The sequence below is a fragment of the Phoxinus phoxinus genome (assembly GCF_949152265.1).
Source record: "Phoxinus phoxinus genome assembly, chromosome: 21".
NCBI classification, from domain to species: Eukaryota; Metazoa; Chordata; class Actinopteri; order Cypriniformes; family Leuciscidae; genus Phoxinus; species Phoxinus phoxinus.
In genome coordinates, this window is record NC_136896.1 from 28,552,335 (window position 1) to 28,571,667 (window position 19,333).

At 38.6% G+C, this 19,333-nt stretch overlaps 1 protein-coding gene across 1 annotated transcript in view; it reads right to left on the reverse strand.

The window, feature by feature from the left end:
• Positions 1–457: 457 nt before the first annotated feature.
• Positions 458–19,333, reverse strand: part of LOC306989620 (transmembrane protease serine 9-like) — a 31,579-nt gene continuing 12,703 nt past the window's right edge. The window contains exons 6-19 of the mRNA XM_079595468.1: positions 17,077–17,228; positions 15,194–15,428; positions 14,156–14,283; positions 11,990–12,268; positions 10,541–10,636; positions 10,301–10,433; positions 9,909–10,030; positions 9,496–9,774; positions 9,282–9,374; positions 9,046–9,181; positions 7,226–7,418; positions 6,308–6,576; positions 6,032–6,177; positions 458–1,960 (exon numbers count right to left, since the gene is read on the reverse strand). Of these exons, the coding sequence (XP_079451594.1) occupies positions 1,490–1,960; positions 6,032–6,177; positions 6,308–6,576; positions 7,226–7,418; positions 9,046–9,181; positions 9,282–9,374; positions 9,496–9,774; positions 9,909–10,030; positions 10,301–10,433; positions 10,541–10,636; positions 11,990–12,268; positions 14,156–14,283; positions 15,194–15,428; positions 17,077–17,228 (2,732 nt within the window). The 3' untranslated portion in view covers positions 458–1,489. The remainder of the gene's footprint in view (positions 1,961–6,031; positions 6,178–6,307; positions 6,577–7,225; positions 7,419–9,045; positions 9,182–9,281; positions 9,375–9,495; positions 9,775–9,908; positions 10,031–10,300; positions 10,434–10,540; positions 10,637–11,989; positions 12,269–14,155; positions 14,284–15,193; positions 15,429–17,076; positions 17,229–19,333) is intronic.

Here is a 19,333-nt window from a genome sequence, read left to right on the forward strand (position 1 = left end):
GTGTAGTTCCTACCAGCCGTTTGTTGTAGTCCTTAAAAAACAATTTCTTTAAAAGCAAATATCTTCCTTTGCTTTGAACTTTGAGCGTTGTAACTTTGCATATGTTGTTTATGATCAAACAGCAACATTACACACTAACTAAAGTTAGAAAAGTGAAATCATACTCAACCACCGCTTTAAAGTTGAAGTGTGTAATTTCAAAGCAAAAATATTGAGTGCTTTCAAACAGGTTTGCTGAACATGTACATATATGGGCTCCACTTTTCAGTAGACATTTAACAATTACTGGGACATCAACATCCTGGAAAACCCCGTGAAGTGTGAGAGGAACTATTTGAAATGAGAAGTGAAGGCAGTGCAAGTCAGCAACTTCACTCAAAACCCAGACGACATGCGTTGTGTTGAGGAAGAAAATGAATTATTGTCCCACAGTAAAGAAACCCAGGAATCTTTCCTTGCATTTTCTAAAGACTTCCAATTTATTTATTTAGGCAATTATTGTATAACGATACATTCACTTTACAAAAAAAGAAATAATGCCCGTTAGAGGCAGTATACCACCATAACCACAATGAAGTTATTATTTCTAAAAAGTGTATTACAAATTGTATTTAATATTTTCACCCAATGAAAGGATACAGACTAAAGAGAAAGATAATAAAGATAATTTTCTGCCACAATGCAACAAAAGTATATCAGCCCATCCAGAAGTCAGTCTAACAGAACAACAGCGCTTTCTTAAAAATAGATAAAAACACTTAATCTACTGAAATTACATTAATATGTGACGTCAAATGTGGAACAACATCAACAGAATACAAAACTGATTGTGACAAATTATATTACTACATCAAAACTCAGTAAAACAAATATAATTTTGTGATTTGTAAAACAACATCTGCATATAGCATGCATATTTATATTTATAGCAATAAAAGATAACAAAATATCATAACCCAGTATACAGAAGTTGATTAAGCCAGGGAATAATTAACATTGTGTAAGATTAATCAAGAATACAACAAAATATTGTAAGATCAAAACTCTTTAGTTTAGTGTAATTGACTGTCACTGAGCACAAACCCCACTTATGTTAGCATCGCTTTGTTTTCTATTTTTTGTACATACACTACCATTCAAATGTTTGGGGTCGATATGATTTTAACATGTTTTTGAAAAAAGTCTCTTCTGTGCATCAAGGCTGCATTTATTTGATAAAAAATACAGCAAGACAGTATTATTGTGAATTATTAGTACAATTTAAAATAACTGCTTTCTATTGTAATATTTTTAAAAATGTAATTTATTCTTGTGATGGGAAGCTGAATTTTCAGCAGCCATTTTTGATGAATAGAAAAGCATTGAAGACAATTGAAAAGCATTGGATGCATTCTTGCCAGAAAAAAACAACCTTAATTTAAAAGAATAATATATTTTTTTTAAAACTTACTGGCCCCAAACTTTTGAGTTTATCTTTAGTGGTGTATCTTTAGATATAAAATAAGACAGGTACTGCTATAAGCAATAGAAAAAATGGAAGCAAAGAGTGTTGTGTAAGAGATGTTGCAGAAGATGGAATTTTAGTTTCGTTAACTGTTGTTGAGGAAGGAGGAGGAGAAGTAGGAGAAGTAGGACGAGAAGTGGGAGGAGAAGTAGGAGGAGAAGTAGGACGAGAAGTGGGAGGAGAAGTGGGAGGAGAAGTAGGACTAGAAGTAGGACGAGAAGTAGTAAGAGGACCAGGACAGGTGTAACTGTTGTCAGAATCGTTTCCAGCAGAGGTAAACTGCACAAAACCTGGAGGATCGCTGCACATAAAGGATGTGATCCATTCCTGATAGCGGGATACTCTGGTGTAAACACCGGGATATTCAGGTCGAGCACAGCCAATCCCAAAGCTAACGACACCGGACTGGACCCATACAGAGCTCTGCCTGCTCACCATCGGACCTCCTGAATCCCCCTGAAAATACAAATCAATGCAATCACTGTAGAAAGAGACATTCACTGGTCAAGAGTTTGGGGTCAGTGAGATTTATTTAAAGAAATGAATACTTTCATTCAGCAAGGATGCATTAAATTGATCAAAAGTGACAAAGACATTTATAAAGTTACAGATGATTTCTATTTCAAATAAATGTTGTTCTTTTGAACTTTCTATTCATCAAGGAATTCTGAAAAAAAAAATTAAAATCATGTTTCCACAAAAATATGAAGCAGCACAACTGCAACATTGATAATAAGAAGTCAAGTTTTTTGAACAGCAAATCAGCATATTAGAATGATTGCTGGAGGATCATGTGACACTTAAGACTGGAGTAATGATGCTGAAAATTTAGCTTTGAATCACAGGAAAAAATTATATTAAATTTTCAACAACAAAAAAATAAGGTTATTTTAAATTGCCGATTATTGCTGGGTGTCATCATTGCAAAAAAAAATCTTTAACTGGAAATCTTAGGACTCCACTTGCACCTGCCTTTTTTTGACTATGTTGGGTGTGATGCTAAGAGTTTGATATAGTTTATTTGCATGTCTTTGAGAAGGACTCTTTATCGGGGACTTTAACACTGCATGTTGCGAACTAAATATGGATTTAAAGCCCAGATGGATGTAAGCTTCTGGTGTTTGGCTTGAACAAGTTGCAACACTCAAGACACGATTGGAAGGCTGCGTTAAAGTGAGTGACAGTTTTTCCCAGTCTGAAATGGAAAGTAAATGTAGGAAAGTGGAAGAAAAGCTGACTTAACACATTGAAAGAGAGTGTGAAAGGATTCAACAAAGACTTAAACTTCACTTTAGAGATTTGGGGAAGTCAATGGTGGACTGTTTAAAGAGATGAGATATACAACTTGACAACAAGTTCAAATCCCTTATTCCTCCTACAGCCATCTCCAAGCCCATACGTCCCTCTACCAATTCATAAAGTCCAAAATCAGGTGCAACAAAGCCATACTCATCTTTCAAGACTTGGAAATAACATCGCTATTCAATCCCAACCTCCAGTAAAAGTAGAATTTCCAAGTTTTGGTAGCAGTGACGATCCAGTTGCATTTCTAGAACAATGTGAAGAATACCTAGCCATTCTTTCTGATTATGAAATGTTAGCTTCTCTCACCTCTGTCTTGAAGGACACTGCAAAGGACTGGTGGCACGCTGATAAAAAAGAAACGTTCACTTATGGCAGCAGTTTAAATATGTTTTCTTATGTTCCTTCTTGATTGAAGATTATGAAGAAGAAACAGCTAGACGCCTGATAGAAAGGAAACAGGGAGCACAAGAAAGTCTACAAGACTTTGCTTTTCATTACAGAGCCCTCTCTCTGAGATGGAAACAGGATATGCCTGAGCGAGAAATCTTGCAAGCTATCTTGAGAAATTGTAACCCACGATTGGCTAGCTTGTTAAGATGTTCAGTAGAAAATGTTGCAGAGTTGGTGAGAATTGGTACCCAAATTGAAAAGGACTTTGGAGAAGCTAAAAGGTACTGGAGTAACGCTAACACAGAGTCTCACAAGAAGAAAATCCAGCCTAATAGGGATTCATGTCCCAAACCATCACTTGCTAACATCCGTGTAGTGCAGTGTGTCCACCAACCGTTCCAACCACAGCTCAAAATTATTACCTTACCTATATTGCTTCATAACAGATTTTTTCATACAGGAAGTACGCTATCGTTAATTCAAGAGTCATGCTGGAAGCAGTTGAATCTTCGAGAACAGTGGAAGTCCAGTGAAGGTCAAACTTTCATGCTGGTAAATGGACAAATGCAGACTGCCATCGGAATGCCTGAGTATGAATGTGATCTGCATGGTAAACAACTCAAGCTGACATTGTACGCGATGAAAGATGCAGATTTGACTGTCCAGATTATTCTTGGTATGAATTTCTTAATTTCATCTGGAATTGTCTTGCATTTCAAGAATGCACAGTAAAGCTTACCATCTAATGATGATGAGGATTCTGTTGAAATATTTCCCCTTCTATTTCCAGAATCAATCAATCCACCTTCTGTACCGTACTATGTTGCTTTACCTACTCCAAAAATATCTGAAGAACTTTCACAATTCATCCGACAGCTGACCATGAACACTGAGACCACAGCTCAATTCAAAACTCAGTTAGAGAATTTTATGAAGGATTGGCCGTAAGTGTGCACCGATGAAATAGGACATTCAAAGATTGTAAGTCATCGTATAATTACCACTGATGAGGTACCGGTCAGTAAGAGAGCCAACAGACTGTCACTGGACAAGCAGCAGTTCATTAACAAAGAGATATAAGAACTACTAGATCAAAACATCATTCGACCCTCTGTGTCTCAATGGGCTTCCCCAGGGGTTGTTCCCAAAAAAGATGGAGGTTCACGACTATGTGTGGATTACCGTGGGCTTAACGCAAAGATACACTTAGATGGCTATCCCATGCCACAAATTCAGGAGATACTGGAATCATTGCATGGAGCCTTGATTTTCAGTACCTTGGACCTAAAGAGTGGTAACTGGCAAGTTGGGATGGAACCAGAGAGCATTCCTAAAACTGCATTCGTTACTTCTGCTGGGCAATTTGAATTCTTGTGTCTCCCTTTTGGTCTCAAAAATCCTGCTGCCTCATTCCAAAGATTAATGGAGTATGTGCTTAAAGACATTAAAGGAAAATGTTGCTTCATACACCTCATATCCAGAACCTTAAAGTTCCGCTAGCTGCCCGCCCCATAAACAAGGCTCTGAGATCTGCACACTCAAAACCAAAATAAACAGTGTTCCAACCAATCACCGACAGGGGCTGGGTGTTGTGAGGTTTTGCACTCGTGCACGGTGACGGCTGCACGCGAAGTCTGAGCTGAAGAAGAAGCCAGCGACTATCAACACGAGAAATTGAACATGGCTGAGTCAATCCCCAAGAGGAGGAGGAGGAGGATTAGGGCGAGGGAATACCATCGTGTTTATTCCAAGACACGTACAGTATAGTTGTCGGGAAGGCTTTTGAACGGTGGAAAGAAATTAAAGTAAATTTTTTTTTTTTTTAAATCGGACGACGAGGTTGCACTGTTTCTTCTGGACAGGTGAGTAGCTGCTAGTGCTGACTTGTTTGGATGTGAACTGTGTGAAAATATCCTTCTTGAAATAATATGAGCGAAGCTCGACTAAACTTGGGTAGCTCTAGCTAAGAAATGTGCGTGCATGATCGTTTTTTTCATGATGCACGAAACGGGAGGGAGGGGCGAGCTAACTTGGTTTGTTTGGGATCTCGCTTCAAACACAACGCAACCGGCAACCAGAGCAATTTTGTGAGGAGAGGAGTGACGTGTGCTCTCTTCGGCTCATTGAAGACCACTCTGCAGCATTCTGGATCAGTTGCAGAGGTTTGACAGTGCAAGCTGGGAGACCAGCCAGGAGAGCCAGGTAAGAGGAGAGAAGTTAGTTGAACGCTTCGCTGTTCATAACTGGAGTACATGAGACTTCTGGAGTACTACAATTCATATGTTGTATGAATTGTAGAATTGTAGGGAGAAGAAAACAGTGGAGCATATAATATATGACTGTAAAAGGTATGATGAATAAAGAAAGGAATGAATTGCCTATTTAAACAAAAAAGGTAAGGTCAATAAGGATTTGTCCCCACTTTTTAGATCCCGTCATTTTCTGGCCTTGGTTTCAATACAAGCAGTTTTTGGAATTACAAGGAAGTTTTGAGTTTTGAAACTTACAAGGTATTTTTATAGTATAACGAACTCTTAACTGTCAAAAGATCAAGGAAAATTTGAATTCTCAGTTGATGACCCCTTTAAATGTATCGTGTAGTTTGCCTCCTTTGTTTTTTTGTTTTTTGTTTTTTGGAGACTGTTACAATCTTATGCACACTTCATAATATCGCCGGTCTCGTACTTTTCACCTACTATTTTTTTAATACTATGTACTACTCTGTTAGTGAACTATTTTTTGCATGCTACTATATGTAGTAGGGAAGTATTTGATTTAGGATGCAGCGTTACAGTTTACCTTGTAAACACAAGTTGAACAGGGTTTGTGTACCTGACATGAGTCCTTGCCTCCCTCCAGTAGACCAGCACAGATCATGTTTTCTGTTATATTTCCAACTCCATAGAGACAGTTGCACTGTCTATTACCAATTACAGGAACCTCCACTTCCTGAAGAACTTTAGGGGACGAGAGGGACACTGTAGGAAAGACATGAGAATCTTGTTACTCTATATAGGCACAAATGAACCTGTTTTGAATGGGATTGTGAAAGGCATTTTATGTTGAGTTTAATGTAAGTTAAGAAGTGAAATAGAAATTAATTCTCACCCCCTTCACCAATGTTTCCCCATCCAGTGATCCAGCTGTCTGTGCCGTTGTTAAACACACTGTGATCGGCCGCTAGACACACGGGTCTGATGTAGTCAGTGAAGGTGACGGGAGAGCTCAGTTTGAGAAGAGCGATATCATTGTCTTTCGTAAGATAGTTGTAACTGGGATGTTTGAAAACTGACATCACACTTCTGAACACTTCGTTCGGGTTTGAGCCTTTCTGGGTCTGCCGCCCCAAAACCACAGTTAAAGAATAGATATAATAACTGAAATATAGAAATATAAAGAAAAAAACAGAAAATAATTTTCAACCTGTAAAGCCTGAAATATACAAGTCAGAAAAATCGTTCTATTTAAAATTAGTTTTTACCGTTTATTGAGACTTTAGACAGAATATAATAATAAAAAAAATCTCTCTTTGAACAGACTACTTGCATAAAATCGTCCAAAATGTCTGGGATTCAGCTTTTTCTTTCTGCCAGTCTGCCGTCACTCTCGTCAGTAAACGGCGACTAGAACGCAAAAGCCGAATCCCGGACATTTTTGGCGATCTCGAAATCCCGGGCAGACTTGTCACGGAGACTCACTAGCCTAGCCTTGTTGTTTAACTGCGCTCTGTTACCGGTAGGCGTGGCTTGGGCGTGGCCTCGTAGGGCAGCGAAGCAAGTGCATTCTGGGAGTTGTTGTCTTTCATTCCCATGAGCCACAAATACATTTTCGGGCTTTTCTCAGTCTCCGTATTAAGGCTCCAAATTAAAAAATAATTTCACATTTGTACTACATAAATTACCCATTTTAAATACACATTCATCTTTACAGAGGTGAAGTATCCCTTTAATACGGTTAAATAAATTCCTCAATCAAAATGTAAATACTCAAAGCAACGAGCTGAAGTATTTAGTTGAATGAGTTTACCTGTCAACACAATGGGCAGCGGTCAGCACCCACTCTTTGTTGATGAGAGAACCTCCACAGAAGTGACTACCATACTGAAGAAGACTAGCCTGCCACGGCCAGCGTCCAGCTGAAGCGTTGTGACCTCCTACTATCCTGCTGCTGCTAAATGTGGTTCTCCCACACACCTGAGCACTGGGAGAAACATCTGAGGCTGCAAACACAAAAGACACAATGTTGTTTTATCCAAGAACTTCTCCAGCAGTAAAGCTGCAGACAGCGTCATGCTCCTCATTTGATGGAGATCCATGTTTAATTCCTGATTCAATATATGTAGCCTACATTTATTACTATGTTATTACTATAATAAGTATTATTATATAAAAAATAAAAAAAAACAAGATGAAAGTTTTTCCAACCCCCATAAAATATTGATAAGTATGAGAAATTCCTGAGATTGCACTGCTGTATTTAAGCAGGGCTGTGAAACGATTAATCACGATCAATCGCATCCAAAATAAAAGTTTGTGTTTACATATTGTGTGTACTGTGTATAATTATTTTGTATATATAAATACACATATGTATAGGTATATATTTAAGAAAATTGTGTTATTTATATATAAAATATTTATATATAATATCAGTTATACATAAATATATATACCATATATACATGCAAATATTTCTTACAAATAAACATGCATGTGTGTGTATTTTTATATACAAAATAATTATATACAGCACACACACATATGTTATGCAAGCACACACTTTTATTTTGGATGTGATTAATTGGGATTAATCGTTTCACAGCCCTACGAGCCAATAAAAAGGCACGTTTCACATAAGATGACTTAATACATGCATATATATATAACACATATTTCAATAAATAATAAAACTTAAGTAAATGATAAAACTTTATAAGTTATTGCTAAGTACATTGACATGGCTTAAATATAGCCCCAGACTAAAATGTATATTTGAGCTGTTTTAACTGAAAGCAACTTGCTCTGACATATCTTAAAATATACCAGTGCCATTGTTTTGTCTCAATATTCACACCAGTAATGTTTTTTTCCAAGGCACATTTTTAAAAGCTCCTTAAATGTCCTAATTGAACTAAGGCCTAAGCCTGGCTTAATCTAAACCCTGTCTGTGAAACCGGGCCTAAGTGATTAATAAGTTAATCGTAGCCGGACATTAGAGGGCCTAAGTTAATCTTTTTAAATTTTGGATGGAAAAAACCCACCAACAAAGACTTCTGCACAAATCATGTCAATTCAAAAGATTCAAAACAGCAAATCTTAATATATGGGGGAAAGTTTTCAGCACTGATATATTTCACCAACAATAATCATTACAATTATTAAAGGTAAAAATATAATTTGTTGTTTAGGAAGTTGCATTCAAAAATCTGAGGGCACACGTGCCAGTTTGAATGTGCATTCTGCTATAGATATGGTTGCATAATGTTTTCACCAAAAACAAAGGTATCACTTATTTTACTATATAAACCAAATTGTCAATGTAAATGTTACATCTACCAGCTAGAGTGCCCTTGATTTTCCCCAGAGGGCACTTCCTCCCTTTTCTGATTACTGACACCGGTTTCCCATTACCCCTGTAAACTCTGCCCATAAGCCCTGTTTATTCAATCACTCATTGCGAAGTCTTGCCTATTGTCATACTGCATTTCTGAGAACGCCTTTGGTTTCACCCTGCTGACCTGTCTCTTGAGGATTTTAAAGAAACATACAAATGCATGTTTTGAGACACCAATTATAAAATACATCTGAAACTGAGATAAATGGCACATTTCATTAAGACATCTTTACCATTTTTTTCTGATGAATTGTCGACACGAAATACCCATCTACCCGTGACGTTGACATTGCTTGTGTACGGCAGGTTTGTGATGCCGGGAACAGGAATTGTGAAGAAATTGGTAGAGCAAATTGTGTCGTATCCAGACTGTTAATGAAGAAAACACAAAAAATAAATCCATTAAATCCAAAACATTTCACACAGCTAAAGATCATAAACTATTAGCACATTTTCCACACTGCTTTACCTCTGCAGGATAGGTGGAGGTGATATCATCATAATGCATGAGTGCGAATGACATGTTTTTGCCAGACACCAAAACCACTTGAAAGGTCGACTCCTGGAAGATAAAGGGAATTACTACATAAATACAGAGAACATGGGATTCTGTTTCCTTATCACACATTTTTGTGCAAGAAACTGCTGTCATATTATTTCAATCTAATTAAAAAGAGACTTACTGTTCGCCTGTATCCATAGTACGGTACTTTATCCCACGTTGCAATGAAAACCCACGAGGCAGAGAAGTTCAAGTTGGGGTAATATTGGTTTATGTCTCTAGAGGCCCGATTCAAGAGATGAGCATCTGTTACTTGTCGGTAAGAGATGTTTCCTTTGCGTGTAATGTCAATGTCTGTCCACAGTGGAGCGATGATGTCTCTAGTCGAGTATGCAGGAAAATCATACGGATACCACTGGTAAAACGGTTCTTCAAAAGTCAAGTGCCCCTTGTTATTCACCTGTTATGAGACCAAAAGCTCAGTCACCTGGACTTTCAAGTAACATTCTTAATGTGTAATATAAAGCTACTCGTGTTGTTTCAATAAAACTACAATAAAGAGTACAATGTCATAAATGTGAAAATGCTGCTTACGAATAGTTGATTATAAACAAGGCCAAAGTAGACAAATGGCTGCGTCAAGTTGATCAGTGGAGAACTTCCTAAATCCTTTGCAGGGTTCTTTGTATCCTCATCTCCATATGGGTAAAAAATTCCTGCCATTGAAAAACGAACATCCTAATATTAAAGTGTTAATTATTTAGTGTTTATAATGGTTGAGTATTTTAACAAAACCGCAAAAATCCCTAAATTAAAATTTTACAAAATGTATCAGGGACATTTTATGCATGGTTTTCCAATAGCTTAGAGCAGCTTTAAATTCATACTTATTACACTTGTTGTGAAGATTTTCTACTTCTTTTGTAAGTTGTAATTGATCTGATTTGACTTTCAAAAAAAGTCATTGCACAGAGTCAGAGGATTACCCTCTTCAGGTCCACCATCAACACGGAATGCCCAGCGTCCCGGGACATTGACATTGCTGGAGTTGGACAGCTTATTTTCATCAGCCACAGGGATTGAGGAATAATTTGTTGAGTCGATTGTGCCAAAGCCAGCCTGAGTAGAAAGATCTATCATCATAATCATCATCAAAAAAGCTTTGTGGCGCAAAGTTCTCCAATATTATCTTAGTGCCAGAGTTTAGAGATCTAATTCTTTCTAACCTGAAACCATTGATCCGTAGAGGAGATATTCCCGTAGTTCATCATGACAAAAGACAGAGAGCCACCAGAGACCAAAACAACTTGAAAAGATGAACTCTGTTACAGAAAAAGAAAATTATCATTACGGCTCATAGACAGAGAGTCATGCCATTTTTATTCTCAATTCTGCAGTGCCTTAAAAAAAATATTTTTATCTTCCAATTTTGTGCTTTGATATACAGTGCTATGCATAAGTTTAGACACCCATGCTAAAGTTGCCTAAAAAGAGGAATAAAAAATCATCTTTTGGAAATTTATCTTAATGCCTTAATTTAAAAAATGAGGAAAACTCCAACCTTTAAGGACACCAATTTTCTTTGTGAATGAATAATGTATCGTAAAAAAATAAATGTTCTTCCTTAAAATACAGGGTGCATAAGTTTGGACACCCCTATGTTAAATTCCCATAGAGGCCGACAGATTTTTATTTTTAAAGGCCAGTTATTTCATGGATCCAGGATACTATGCATCCTGATAAAGTTCCCTTGGCCTTTGGAATTAAAATAGCCCCACATCATCACATAACCTTCACCACACCTAGAGATTGGCATGGGGTACTTTCCATAAGATCATATCTCAATGCAAATGAAACCAGCTTTTAAGCTAACTGAAATAAAACCATGCCAATCTCTAGGTGTGGTGAAGGTTATGTGATGATGTGGGGATATTTTAATTCCAAAGGCCAAGGGAACTTTATCAGGATGCAGAGTATCCTGGATCCATGAAATAACTGGCCTCTAAAAATTAAAATCTGCCGGCCTCTATGGGAATTTAACATAGGGGTGTCCAAACTTATGCACCCTGTATTTTAAGGAAGAACATTTATTTTTTTAAGATACATTATTCATTCACAAAGAAAATTGGTGTCCTTAAAGGTTGGAGTTTTCCTCATTTTTTAAATTAAGGCATTAAGATAAATTTCCAAAAGATGATTTTTTATTCCTCTTTTTAGGCAACTTTAGCATGGGTGTCTAAACTTATGCATAGCACTGTACATAAACATCTTTCCTATTATTTTTACCCAAATATTGAAGCAACGTTTCAGTGAAATTTGTTGGCAAAAATTTTCGTTGTTTATTGAATTCACTGCTCACACAGAAGCAATTTATAAACCAATCAGCTTTCTGTTTCTTATTTTGCCTGTGAAATTTTGCCAAGCAATGGTAAACGTGTTACGTTGGTGAAAATCAGAAACAGTTAAGGGCGAGAGGAGTTAAAAACAAATCAATAAAACACAAAGAACCAGGAATCCAGAAACAAAACACAAGGAATCATGATCAAAGTATCAGAACTGCGACATCCAACGTATAATATATTGGAATTATATAGATATACCCCAAATAATTTGAATAGTGCTTGGAACACAAAAATTCAAAAAGACTTTTACCATTAACATATAGGTTGGCTTACCGATCGTGAATTGTTAAAATATGGTACTTTATCCCAAGTGGCAATGAGTAGCCATGAGGCAGTGAAGTTCAGACTGGGAAAATACTGGTTTATGTTGTTTGAGGCTGCTAGTAAGAGTCCGCCTCTGGTGACCTGACGATAGGAGATGTTTCCAGTGACAGTGTTGTCCATGTTTGTCCACAGTGGAGCAATGATGTCTCTGTTGACTTGCGACAGTGAATAATTGGATACCGGCCTTGAAAGAGGCTTATCGAATGTCAAATGCCCGTTGTTATTAACCTGAAGCAGAGATAAAATAATATTATATTTGGGATAAAAGAGATAAACACAACTTGCATCCCACTATACAATAATCCGCCTATTATCTGGAGTCTTTCTAGAAAAACAAAACAAAACAAAAAACATATTATTGGGACCGTGTGTGAATTCGTTTAACAAATTAGTTTATGGAATAGAATAGTTCCTGATGCTGATGCATTAGACACTACAATTAGCATCAAGCTACATAACACAATTTAAAAGATTAATATTAGCTACACTTAAACTCAAAACTCACTTTAAACCACCATTGAGTGTTGTATTAACTTCTGATCGCAATAATGTGGATTTTAGTCATATAATGTTGTTGAAATATATTATATGTATAGCCTTTTATATGCAGCTAATCGCTACACTTGTTTAGCATTTATAATGTATATTTGTTATAATTTAACAAAAAGCTAAAGTTGTTTCCTTTCGAACGGTCACTTCGTATTGCGTAGCTATACGCAGTGGGGAAACTCCCTTTCCTCGATTTACTGAAGCTTATATGTAAAACGCATTTGCAGCTGCACAGCTAGCACATTGAGCGTCTGACTGCTCATAGGCTGTGCTGCCGCAACTGCACATCCAATGGCGTGGACGGGGCGTGGCCTTAGCCTATAATAGCCCGCAAATTCGCCATTATAGCAGATATAACTCCTTCAGCGACAACTCCACATCTCTGACTGTGTTTACTGAACTTCGAACTTTGACTGTCTAGATGGATAGTGGATGCCATTTCTATGGCTTATACCTCAGTGGGTCAGGTCTGCCCCATAGGTATTAAGGCCCATTCGACCAGAGGCATGGCTTCATCATGGGCTTGGTCGTCGGGTTTTCCCATTTAAGATATTTGTGATGCGGCCGGCTGGTCCTCGCCTTCCACATTTATGAAGTTTTATAATATAGAGGTGCCTTCTCTTCAGGCGAAGGTGTTTTCGGTATAACTAAGGCCTGACGTTGTCTGGTCTTGTCTAATACTACTGTGCACAATCACATTCATATATATATATAAAACCCGCTCTGGCTGGTTATAAATCCCCATACTATATCCCGACGGTGTCGAGGTTATTGGGTATATTACGTCAGTAGTATTACTGACACATATTATTCTAGACCCAACTGTGTCTGGTCTGTTATTTATATATATATATATATATATATATATATATATATATATAAACCTGCTATAATGGCGAATTTGCGGCGCTATTATAGGCTAAGGCCACGCCCCGTCCACGCCATTGGATGTGCAGTTGCGGCAGCACAGCCTATGAGCAGGTCAGATGCTCAATGTGCTAGCTGTGCAGTTGCAAATGCGTTTTACATATAAGCTTCAGTAAATCGAGGAAAGGGAGTTTCCCCACTGCGTATAGCTACGCAATACTCGTGCCCTATCTCAGGAAACTGAGGTTATAAAAAAAGTTATATTGTTTTTATGATTATTGTTATTGAGACAATTAAACAATCAATTAAACAGATTATTTCAAAATTATGATTTTAATTGTCTAATATTGAAAATGTCAATGCCTTTTGAGGAATAAATTAATGCTTTAAAAAATGTCAACACATCAATCTGCAGAAAATAATTGCAGAAAATCCTCAAATCCAGGTGAGCAAAGCTTGTTGCGTTACACCCAAAAATGACTTGAGGCTGTAACGGCTGTCAGAGGTGCTTCAACTGAGGTAATGCTCTGAATACTTATGTCAGTGTAGTATTTCAGCGTTCTTTTTAATAAATTTATCATCGCAAATCAGTTTTTTGCTTTGTCATTTTGTGTTATGTGAATTGTGAATACCTTCTGAATGCAATGTACATACACACATACATACTGTACACACAATTTATAAAGAGAATGTGCTTACATAGGTCCGTCGATAAACACGTCCAAAATATACAAAGGGTTTGTCCAAGAATACTATTGGAGAGCTTCCATCATCTTGAGAGGGATTCTTTATGTCTCCATTTCCAATTGGGTAGAACAGGCCTGAAACTATATATATGTATATAAACATACACTTAAAAATGACATGAAGTGGCTGAAATTTCGATCTGTTACTGCTTACTACACAATTTTGGGTAAACTTTCACTTTAATCCATACAACTTTTAACATTACAAACATATATGTAAAATAAACACTTCCCGAGTTTAATACATGCTGTAAAAAATATTGTTGATTTTATTTCATGCTAGCTATACTTCCACTAAAGCCGGGGACACACTTAACGACTAGCTGAAGCATTATAAGACTGAACTGAACACACTTACAGAATGTTTCCTGTCATGAATTATGTGACTGTTGTGAGCATAGATATCATATAATAAAGGCTAGATGTCTCTGGTGTCTATTTAATACCCCTGTCGTCTTGAGTTCTTTGCTCAGTCTTGAGTTGACATTGGTGCAGTCCTGTTGACTAAACCTGTCCGTGAGTTATTCTCAGAGTATTTTTTTTTTACTGTTATTGATGCTTGTTACTGACCTGTACCTGCCTGTTTCTTGGAATACGAGTTTGCCTCCTGCTTCTGGATTATTCACTGATTCTGAATGATATTGTGGACTTTGACCTTTGCCTGGATTGTTACTTTTGTTTTTGCCTGTTCCTTGCTGGATACTTTTGCCCCGCTTTTCAAGTAAAGCCCTTGAACAGAGTTATTGTCTCTGTCTCTGCATTCTGAGTCAAAACACCTGCTATGCAGGAGACCCGGGTTTGATTCCCAGTCAGATATAACAGTTTCCAATGACTGGAGCAGATTTTAAACACGACTGTGAACACCGACTGAACACAACTGACTCTGAAATCTCGAAAGTATCAAATTACATTCATAATCAGCCTTACAGTCATTAAGTGTGTCCACGGCTTTACATATAGAACCCGTTTTGTTCCCTATTTTCAAACTTACCCATCTCTTCTCCATAGCACAGAAAGCTGCTGTCCTTATCTTCACCATCAGATTTAAAAGTCACAAATCCAATGTCTGGTCCATTAATATTTTCCAAGATCCAGTTTTGGAATACGGATACTCTAGCATAACCGTCGGGTGTAATTCCAGTGCCGCAAGGAATCCCAAAACTAGTAATACCAGCTAAGATCCATACAGAATCCTGCTTACACTGTAATGGACCACCAGAATCTCCCTATAAAATGAAAGAGAGGAACTTGAATTCATATAAAATATTAATTTGAAAGATACCACATGAGCTATATTAAACATATGTTGTCTGAAGAAAGCTTCCCGAAAAAAAAAAAGAGATCTCTTTAATATATCAACTGTTCCTCCTAGACAGAAATGAGGTTACTTTAACATTAAATGGAGACTTTAGCTTGAGACTCCTGCTTCTCACACGTGTCTCCTGAGACAAAGACTCTAAAACTCTCACAACGGTCTCCTTTAAAGTTTTAGAAGAGATCTCAACCACATCACATTCTGTGCTCAGATTTTACTCCTAAACTAAAGACTCTGGTAGTCTGATATTTGTCTCTTCCTGAGTTTCAGAAGAGATCTCAACAGGAAAAAGCAATTCTACCATATAATATATATCAATAATCAAATTGTTAAAGGATTGAGTCTTAAGACATTCAAAGTGTCTTTCAGGAAAGAAAGCTCAGGGTTATTGTTCCTGTAGTAACTTCTGTTTGTCAGTTTTGATAAAAGTATCGGGTACATTTCTGTTTCCAAAAACAAATGATGTTCCCTATCCACATAAACTGTACAGGTCTATTGTATGTCAGCAACTAAGAGTAATTCTACACCATTTCACTATTAATATAGGCTCTGAATTTATGATTTTTTTTTAAACTTCATTTAGTGCCTTTTAAGTGAAAAATAAATATACAAAAAATGTATTTGAAATACATTGATTTTATGCTAAGTATACATACTATAGATATATTTACATTATGTACTTAATATAAATACATTGCAATTGTACTTTTGGTATACTAAATTGGAACAACTCATTTTGTACTTAAGTTATTTATAAATAGTGATGAAGTCCAACTACTTAAGTAGATTTGATTGTGCTAAAGTGGAACTATTGCAAGTATACTTTAGGGACACTTTAAATATCTTGCATTTAAAAACTGATATTATACAGAGGTCATACTATCCTTACTAATAGTGACATTAAACACATTTTAGGCTTAATATTAAGAAATGTGCATTTATATATGAGACTAAAATATGAGAGCTCCAGAGTCTCTAGCTAAGGAGAAACATCTGAGCACAGTGTGTGATGCTGTTGAGATCTCTTCTGAACCTTTAGAGGAGACAAATATGAGACCACCAGAGTCTTTAGTTTAAAGGGGTCATCGGATGCCCATTTTCCAAAAGGTGGTATGATTCTTTAGGGTCTTCATGTAAAGTTTGTAACATACTGTTGTTAATATTCCTCAATGGTTGTGTAAAACAACACCATTTTTACCTCCTCAAAAACAGCTCTGTTCACAGCGACCCGTTTCGGTGCATGTCTCTTTAAAAGATAATAAGCAAATGTATATATCATATGTATATATATCATATAAGAGAATCACCCCTTAGTATTCTGACTAGAGTACTCCTGTCAGAGCCATAGCCTTGTGGGCAGCGATATCGAGACACAACTGCACCTCAGGACAGGTGTGCGAAGCACTGATTTCAGGGACAATATTAAGTGATATTAAGGTACAATATGGTAATGCTGGATCTGCTTCATAGCCGTGCATGTTAAAGAAAACCCCTTGGAAAGTGTCACAATAAATCACAATCATGAATTTAACAATGTTGTGGGAACTGTTGTAACTTACATAACATGTTCCTCTGCCCGTCTCTCCTCCAGCACAGATAATTGTCGGAGTGATTGTTATGTCCAAAAAGTTTTGAAACCTGCAGTCACACTCCTTATTCCCCACCACATTTACCTGCACTTCCTGCAGAGTTCCAGAATTGGGCTGATCACCTAATTGTCATCAAGAAAACAGGCTTTTAAGACATTCTGGTGAAAATATGGATCACTGTATGATACACTTACAGAACAGATTTAAAACGAATAATAATACGATTAAAATAAATGTTAATTTAATTCTCTTGCCATTAAAATATATTTAAGAACTTTTAATTCCATGGATAACAGAAAACAACTTCCATGAAAAATAATCTCAAAATGTCACAAATTTCTTTATATTTCTGTAAACAAAATGTGACGTTGTCTTTTGCATACGAAATGCATACAATGTGTGACAGCATTTTGTCAATTGGAGTTAATTCTGTCAGGGTTCTGTCACTTCTGTCTGGTTTTATCTTAGTGGGTGACAGAGCTCTGACATCCCCGGTTTGTCATGTGCTTGTGTTCTAGTTCTGTTTATTGTGAGTACATGGCTTGTCATGTGTTTCCCTTGTGCCATGTGCTCTCCTGTCTATTGTCTAGCCCCTCCCATCTTGTTATCTGATTATTGGTTAATTTGTCCCACCTGTCCTGCTCATTACCGTCCTTTGTTTGTTCCCCTATTTAGCCTCCTTGTGTTTGTAGTCCTGTTGCTGGTTCGTTGTCAATGTTTCCTGTTTCCTTGTGTTACCTGTTCCTGTGCCTGAAGCCTTTCTTGTTTTCCCCCTCGGGGTTGTTTTGTTTATAGCTTGTCTTTATTTTGTATTATTTAATAAACATCATCTCATCCTGCTCTTGTATCCTCGTTTCCGTTCAACCATACCGTGACAGAACGAACCAGCCAAAGAATGTGGATACAGCGGAATGAGATTTTTCTTGCGGGAGAGAAGGGATCTGCTATTTCCTTATTGGACTACTTCGCTATGTGCGCTCGTAGGACTGAGGAGACCATGGGAGCCGGCGGTCAGGTGGGAGGAGGTAAGCCCAGGACTGAGACTGGCAGCTCCTCTAAGACTCCGGCTCACCTGCAATCCTTTGAGGGGTCCCGCTTGGCCAGATTCTCTGGGATTCGTGGAGGCCATAGAAGGGGACATGGTCGTCGTGGACACCAACATCAGTCCACAGTCCAGGCTCTCTTCAGCCAGGTACCGGGGCCATTTAATGACGACATTCCTACAACTTCGATGGTCCCTAACCTGAGGGTCCAGAAGGACCAGACGACGTCGGGGTTCTCAAGTCCGGTGGTCCGGGAGGACTCGACGTCGAGGGTCCCAAATCCGGTGGTCCGGGAGGATCTGACGTCGGGGGTCTCAAGTTTGGTGGTCCGGGAGGACTCGGCGTTGGTGGTCTCAGATCCGGTGGTCCAGGAGGACCCAACTTCGGTGGTCTCAAGCCTGGTGGTCCAAGGGGATCTGACTTCAGGGGTCCCAAGCCCAGTGGTCCAGGAGGACTCTATGTCAGTGGTCCCAAGCTCGGGGGTCCAGAAGGATCAGACTTCGGGGGTCCCAGGTCCGGTTGTCCCAGAGTGGTTCACTCTTCCCGCAGCGCCCCCAGTGGTGGCCGAGGAGCCTATAAAGCCTGTTCACTCACGAAAGCGGAGGAGGAGAGCTTCCGGTCAACCACGAGGCCCGGAGGTTGTTCCGAAGCCTGCAGCCGAGACCCCGAAGCATCCAGTGAGGCCAGCAGCCGGGCCACCCAAGCGTCTCGCCCTGCCGTCGCCACCCAAGCGTCTCGTCCTGCCGGCGCCACCCAGACGCTTTGCCCTGTCGGGGCCGCCCAAGCTCCTTGCTTTGCCTTCGCCACCCAAGCACGTCACGTCTGCCTAGTTCTAGTTCTGTTTATTGTGAGTACATGGCTTGTCATGTGTTTCCCTTGTGCCATGTGCTCTCCTGTCTATTGTCTAGCCCCAGATCCAGAGACCGTTCACGTCACGTCTGCCGATCCAGAGACCGTTCACGTCACGTCTGCCGATCCAGAGACCGTTCACGTCACGTCTGCCGATCCAGAGACCGTTCACGTCACGTCTGCCGATCCAGAGACCGTTCACGTCACGTCTGCCGATCCAGAGACCGTTCACGTCACGTCTGCCGATCCAGAGACCGTTCACGTCACGTCTGCCGATCCAGAGACCGTTCACGTCACGTCTGCCGATCCAGAGACCGTTCACGTCACGTCTGCCG